This window comes from Colias eurytheme, chromosome 9 (assembly GCF_061535395.1).
Source record: "Colias eurytheme isolate Ceu_HAF_F1 chromosome 9, ilColEury1 Martin Lab GWU primary, whole genome shotgun sequence".
Classification (NCBI taxonomy): domain Eukaryota; kingdom Metazoa; phylum Arthropoda; class Insecta; order Lepidoptera; family Pieridae; genus Colias; species Colias eurytheme.
In genome coordinates, this window is record NC_142988.1 from 5,525,001 (window position 1) to 5,531,788 (window position 6,788).

At 31.6% G+C, this 6,788-nt stretch overlaps 1 protein-coding gene across 1 annotated transcript; it reads left to right on the forward strand.

The window, feature by feature from the left end:
- The first annotated feature begins 202 nt into the window (after positions 1–202).
- On the forward strand, positions 203–6,419 carry LOC149905777 (cytochrome P450 18a1-like). Its single transcript, XM_090105397.1, has 7 exons — positions 203–814; positions 2,628–2,855; positions 3,131–3,246; positions 3,473–3,697; positions 3,971–4,190; positions 4,360–4,624; positions 4,925–6,419. Exons 1-7 carry the CDS (start codon positions 664–666, stop codon positions 5,280–5,282), a joined length of 1,563 nt encoding a protein of 520 aa, XP_089961523.1. The 5' UTR covers positions 203–663; the 3' UTR covers positions 5,283–6,419.
- The last annotated feature ends 369 nt before the right edge of the window (positions 6,420–6,788 follow it).

A 6,788-nucleotide genomic window follows, 5' to 3' on the forward strand; every position in this document is an offset into this window, starting at 1 on the left:
TAACGAAATATTTCATCTTAGAATAACATCAACAATCCATCTTGGTTTGCCAATTCCAATAATTTTATTTATAAATGTAAACAAAATCGATGTAAGATAAAATGAAAAGCTATAGTATTTTCAAAGTACCTAGTAAGTAGTAGGTGCTAAAATCAATAAAAACAGATGTGAATGCCCTATTAGTCAGACATCAACGCCGCTGAGTGATGCTGTGGTAGGTACTTATAATTACGTGTTGTACATAGTCCTATTTACTTAGAAAACATTGTAATTAATGAGAATATACTATTCGCGATTGGTTCAAGGAAGTTTATCAGCGATCAACATAATATGCAGAGATCGATAAGATGACACGCCTTCCGCGGTTTTATATAAATTCATTGTTAGGCACGTTTCATTGTCATCGTAGAACATAAATCGCATACAAACCTTCATACTCATCTATTACGCATAAACTACTTTAGTAGTACAGTAATTACTTATCGTGCAGATTTATGAATTAAAAAGAGGGTATCTTGAATTAACTTATCATAAATATTTGAGTTAATTGCGGGTGTTCTGATTGTTTTTACATAATTGACTGCGGCCATTACGGTCGCTAAAATAATTTAATTAAATGTATCCATTTTAATCCCCCCTTAATTTGACGATTTTTAATTCAAAATGATTTTATTCATACTAGAATATACGTGGGCGTATATTTCTAGTATAAGTTTGCAAACTATAATACGTTGTACATTGGTGGTGCTCGTTACGGCTTTAATTTCCTGTCATGTAATACAGAAAATCAAGTATTTGAAAAAGCTCCCTCCTGGTAAGTTCATTTGTTTTTTTTTATATGAACATATAAAAATAAGTTCGACAATTCTGATTTTTCTACTACACAAGTGATGGATTATCTAAGATTATTTACCAGTCATATTTATTTAAACTACCTTTGAAACTTCATCCCTTCTATAAATTTGATTTAAACATCCAAATTAGTGTGCATTTACATATACTTAAGTGTCTCATCCATGAACTTAAAAAGACCTAGGACGGATAATTCTGTTCAGAAAAGTATCTATAACATCAGCGTCTATAGCGTCATCTATAGCGTCAGCTAGAGCCTAGAACATATAAAAATCTACATATTTACTATTTGCAATTCTTTTAATATTATTGTTTACAGTATTTTTACTTTACATGATCTTATATATAAAAATGAATCGCAAAATGTGTTGGTAAGCGCATAACTCGAGAACGGCTGAACTGATTTCGATAGTTATTTTTTTATTATATTTCTTGAAGTACGAGGATGGTTCTTATGTAGAGAAAGCGTAAACATGTACCACGGGCGAAGCCGGGGCGGACCGCTAGTTTATCATAAAAATCGTTATGCTAATGTTTTTCATGAATAATAAAATGTCTTTATTTAACCGCAGTTTATCAAAAATATCAATATAGGTAGGGTAAACCACCCTATTATTGGCACTCTACCAATTTATTGGCATGCTCCAGTTTTTTAAGAAAATTAAGATTTTTTTGTAGCCAATATAAATTTTGTAGTAGAAATTAATAAGTAGCGTATCATTCTTTACTCAACTAGCAAACAATGTTCTTTATTTCTTAAAATATTGCGGCGTATCAACCATCTGTTTGACAAGCCGGGACTTGTGTGGCAAAAATATTCAAAATATTCGTTTTTTACTAAGGTAAGAGCTATCATGAACTCAAAAGAAATTGCAATTCCGTTGTGTTTTTCGTATGCACATTCATTTTGTCATATTATTGAATGTATGAACTGCCTTTTTTAAACATTATTTTAAAATTTAACCGCCAACTTTTAGTTATTTGTGGTATGCCAACAATTGGGCTGTTAAAAATCTGTTTATCCATTTTATTGGCACACAAAAATGTTTATTGAAACTTAAAAATTACTTATGATCTCATTCAACCAGAGCTGTAATTTAATTAAATGTAAGATAATCGTAAGCTAAAATTGTTCTATATTTTATTTAAGTAGGTTTTTTGGTTGTCTAAAACCATATTTAAAAATAAGCGTTCCAACTGAAATGGTATGTTCCTCTACAAATAAATGTGACATTTCTTTTAACAAAGTCTTTTGTTTTGTTTATTTCAAAATTAATTTCTGTCAATTTATGAATGGTACAAATTAACTTTAAAATGTCATAGTACACACTTTGAAAGCCCTACGATCTAGTAAATATTTTTTAGTCTTGAATAGTGACAATAATAGGTAACAATCACTGCCAATAAAAGGTTTGACTATGCCAGCAACTGGTATTTTAGGTTTTTCTATTAAATGTTCACTATATTAAATAAAGCGATTTAATTTAAAATTGAAAAGTACGTTATAATATTCTCCATAGATTAGAATATCAGTATAAATGTTTTTTTCTTAATTAAAACATAATTGTTCATGCAAATTTCACCGGTTTTGTGAAGTAGCTGCTTAAAGTGCCAATAATTGGGTGGTTTACCCTACTTACTTGAAATATTCTATGAATTTACCTGTAAATTACGAAATATTTCTTGTGAATAAACTAATACCGTACTTGAAAAATCCAATGCAAAACTTTTTCTAAAGATAAACTAATTACACAAACACACTTAACAAATTTCAGGACCATGGGGTTTGCCCATATTGGGTTGCCTCCCCTGGATGAGCCAAGGTGCACCACATTCCTGGTATCTCTCTCTCGCGGCCCGCTATGGCGATTTATTCTCCTTGAAACTTGGCTCTAATCTGGTAGTTTGCATTGGTTCGCCGAAGATATTGCGGGATGTTTTTAATAGACTTGACTCAACTGGCCGTCCCCACACCCCGCTTAACAATTTGCTCGGAGGTTTTGGTACGTAAATATATTAAAAAAAAAACACATATTTTGATGGTATATAGATGTTTCTGATCATAATTTCGAAATATAATAAGGTAGAATGTAAGACGTACTTGCTTCGATCCATTTTGGTAATTGCAATAATTTTACCCTTCACCTAAGAAAACAAATTGCTAATACAAAAAATATATTCCTTTTGAAAGAAATGGAATATCAAAGATTAGTCGACGATTTTCATTTTTAAAATAATGTTTAGCAAATTGGTTGATTGAGAATTTAAATAATTGCAGGAATTATTCTCAGCGAGGGTGAACTTTGGAAGCGTCAACGTCAATTTCTTCATGAAAAATTCAGAGCCCTCGGAGTCAAATTATGGACAAACCAGCGCTTCGAAAAGTTTATAATTGTGTGTAATTTTTTACAAATATATTCAACCATAATTACCTGTAAATAATGTTAGATATTCAGGATATATTTTGAACGATAAACTACAAATGTATTACTAAGGAATCTATAGTTACAGTTATTTGTGATAATGAACACTTAGTACATTTTATTACTTTTTAGCTCACGCCATTGCATAATTATTCAAGTAATGTACATGTATGATACGTTGCTTTTTTGAATTTCAGGCTGAAATAGAAGAATTTTTGTCTCAACTGGAAAACCGAAAAGGCCAAGCATTAGATCCCGTTCTTGTTTTCGGTAGGCACATGCACAATATCATTTGCCAATTGATGATGAGCTTTCGCTTTGAGGAAAATGACCCTAATTTCGAGTTGTTTAATGAGCGTATTTCGAGAGGAATGAAGCTGTATGGATCAGTGCATATTGGAGAGCATTTGTCTCATTATATGGTAAGTTTGGTCATTTATCTAAAAACGAACTGAAATTTCAAAACTGAAAATTTGACGTGATAATTAATTACAAATTCTCAAATCACTTTTTGTGTCTTCTATGCTTTACTTTATGGGCAACATGTTTAAATTATTATTTTTTGGAATGAGGATTAAAAATATATTATTTTACTAACAAATAAAATCAGATAAAATTCTACGAATAAAATAAATAAACTAATATAAATTTTTAGTTACGCATTTAATCTAAGTTCCTAATTGTTTCAATTACAGAAATTGCCGGGGAAAATGGCTGTTTTAAAAGAAATACAAGCAAACTTGAACGATATCTGCAATTTTCACGAGCATCACCTTAAGAAAAGAGAAGAGAAATACTTGAATAAAAGAATCGGACATTATGAACCCGAAGATCTTTTGGACTATTACGTTGTTCAAATCCAAAAAGAGAAGGACAATGATTTATTGCCGTCCATCTTCAAGGATAATTGCAAAGGTAAGTCTTAAATACAGGGATAGACTTCACAAAGCTTATGGCCCATCGATAAAAATGCTTAAAAAAGGATTATCTTCTCTTAAAGCATCATTTGGTTGATAATAAAAGGCTAATATTATTAATATAATAGTCACGACGAAATTTTATTTGGATATTTATGTTCCCCCAGTGCAGCAAGTGGTGCAAGTGATGAACGACCTTTTTTCCGCGGGAATGGAGACATCAAGAACTGCTATCGTGTGGATCCTCATTATCATGCTGAAGGAACCCGAAGTTGCAGCGAAAGTGCGGTCTGATCTAGCAGAGGTTGTGGGAGTAGGGAATCTGGTGACCTTGGAAGATCGTTTGGCGTTACCGTACGTGGAAGCTGTCATTTTTGAAACTCTTCGTAGAGTGTCTGTTGTACCCCTCGGAACATCTCACGTGAACCTCAGGTAAATTTTGTAATTAAAATTGTCTTGTGAAATTGATTAAAATTACAAGGAGCACGTTTAAAGTAAGCAGTGAGTAAGATAAGGTATAGGGCAAAAGCTTCTACAGAACAACTTCGTCATTCTAAAATTAATATAATGTTGATGTTAGTTTTAAGGTTTTACGATACGTTACGTTAATTTGCAAGCTTTAATCAAATTCATTGGGTTGTCATTGCTATTTCATACAAAAAGAGATTTTGGAAGGTACAAAAAAATTATTTCAAAATAATTTAAATTGACAAGTATTGTGTATTTTTATAGGAAATGGGAAATCAACGGTTACATGATTCCAGCTGGCACCATCATCGTACCTCTGATTAATAAAATGAACATGGACCCGGAGCTCTTTCCTGAACCGGAAAAATTTATACCGGAGCGATTCCTCAAGAATGGAAAGGTTTTTATTCCGGATTACTTTATGCCTTTTGGAGTTGGTCGTCGAGTTTGTCTTGGAGAGCAACTGGCTAGAATGGAACTGTTTTTGTTCTTCGCCAATTTGATGAACCATTATGAGATTGCGATGCCAGAAGGAGAAGCTATTCCTGATCTTGAGGGAACGTTCGGCACTACCCATGCCCCGCTGTCGTACAAGCTTGTGTTTAAGAAGTTGGTTACTTAAACCATGGTGGTGCTTAATGCATTAGTCTCAGGCAATTGTACTTAAATCTGCACTCAATATGGTATTTTCCATCTTGTATGTATCATATTCCCTGTTGGTTTAGTTTTACCATCGGATTATATAACCATACTAACGGAAATGTATTTTCGTGCACAGAATACATTTGCAGTTTTCAAATACTCAGTGAATGAGCTACATATAATAAGTTCCCAGTGACCAATAATTTTAATAAAGTATCTTCTGTGAGTGTCCCAGTGATATGTGATGACAAATGCATTAAGCAGCAATATGAAATCTTCCATTTTTTCTGTTTCATTTTATTATTAGAATTAGTTTTAAGTGCCAACGAGGCAACTTTTTTACCAATATGACATTTTTTTTTTCTTATTTTGATGTATTAGATTAAGGATAGTTTTAAGTAACTTGACAATTTTTTTTAATTTTTATTTCAATTAATAAGTTAGTGCACTGTGCACAAAATTTCAATAAATTTTGATTGTGTCTTTTTATTTTCGATTAATTTAGAATAAGTATGGCCGTCTTCAAATATAAAGATGGTGAGTGCGTGCGTTGATGACTTGTCAGGATTTTTTTTTCAATAATGTGCAGTATTATCATATTTTATTTATATTCAAAAAAATGCTCTATGGTACTTTATTTTACTCTACATTTTATATACTCGATTATTTACAAGAATTTTCTCCTAATATCGTAATGCCGTCCGCTGCATGCAAGGCGCACTCTTAGATAATATTAAGATTTTCTTTTATTTTTATTCCGGTCAATGTAAACTTTCATCGTTGCGTAAATTCCCATAGAGCTGGAAATTTTTATGTATACTGGGAACACCTTCAATTTATTAAGGTGAAAATGTGGAAAGACCCACTCGAACTTGGGACAAAAAGAATATCACTATGGAATAATGTATGCAACCCCACCTTTTTTGGTCTACGTTGATCGGATCATTTCATGACTTATAATAATTTTGACTATTCTTGATTATATTTTAGTTTAAGTAATGTGACATCGAAATGAAATAATTAATGTTTTGATATTATTCCAATTATTTCTACTTATTAATTGTAATCATTATTATATAATGCTTTAATTCCATTTTTCTGTAACGAAAAAATTGTAATTCGTGACCTAATATGTAATTTTTAAATAAATTTTTAAATAAATACGTTTTTTCGTTATTGTTAATCTTCCCCTTAAATTATTATTATTTTGTATGCCGTTAAAGAACTTCGGTCACATAAAGGGTGTATTGAACTGATACACCGGTTTTTATTTATTAATAAATAGTATAAAGGCATTGATGTTATATAAGCCCGAGAATGAATTAATGCTGTTGACCTTGAGATTTGGAATTCAAAGGGCAGAAGGGAGGCATTCAACGTTATTTAATCGATCTGACCTTTTATGACAAGTTCAAGGATTTAAGGGGCAGTTGAACTGATTAGAAGTTATAATTTAAATGAGAATATAATTCCAATTTGTGTGTGT

Coding starts and splice junctions, on each gene's coding strand:
- LOC149905777 (XM_090105397.1), top strand. CDS start 664: ATGATTTTATTCATACTAGAATATACGTGGGCGTATATTTCTAGTATA. Junction 815..2,627: donor TTTGAAAAAGCTCCCTCCTG/GTAAGTTCATTT, acceptor AACAAATTTCAG/GACCATGGGGTTTGCCCATA. Junction 4,625..4,924: donor ACATCTCACGTGAACCTCAG/GTAAATTTTGTA, acceptor GTATTTTTATAG/GAAATGGGAAATCAACGGTT.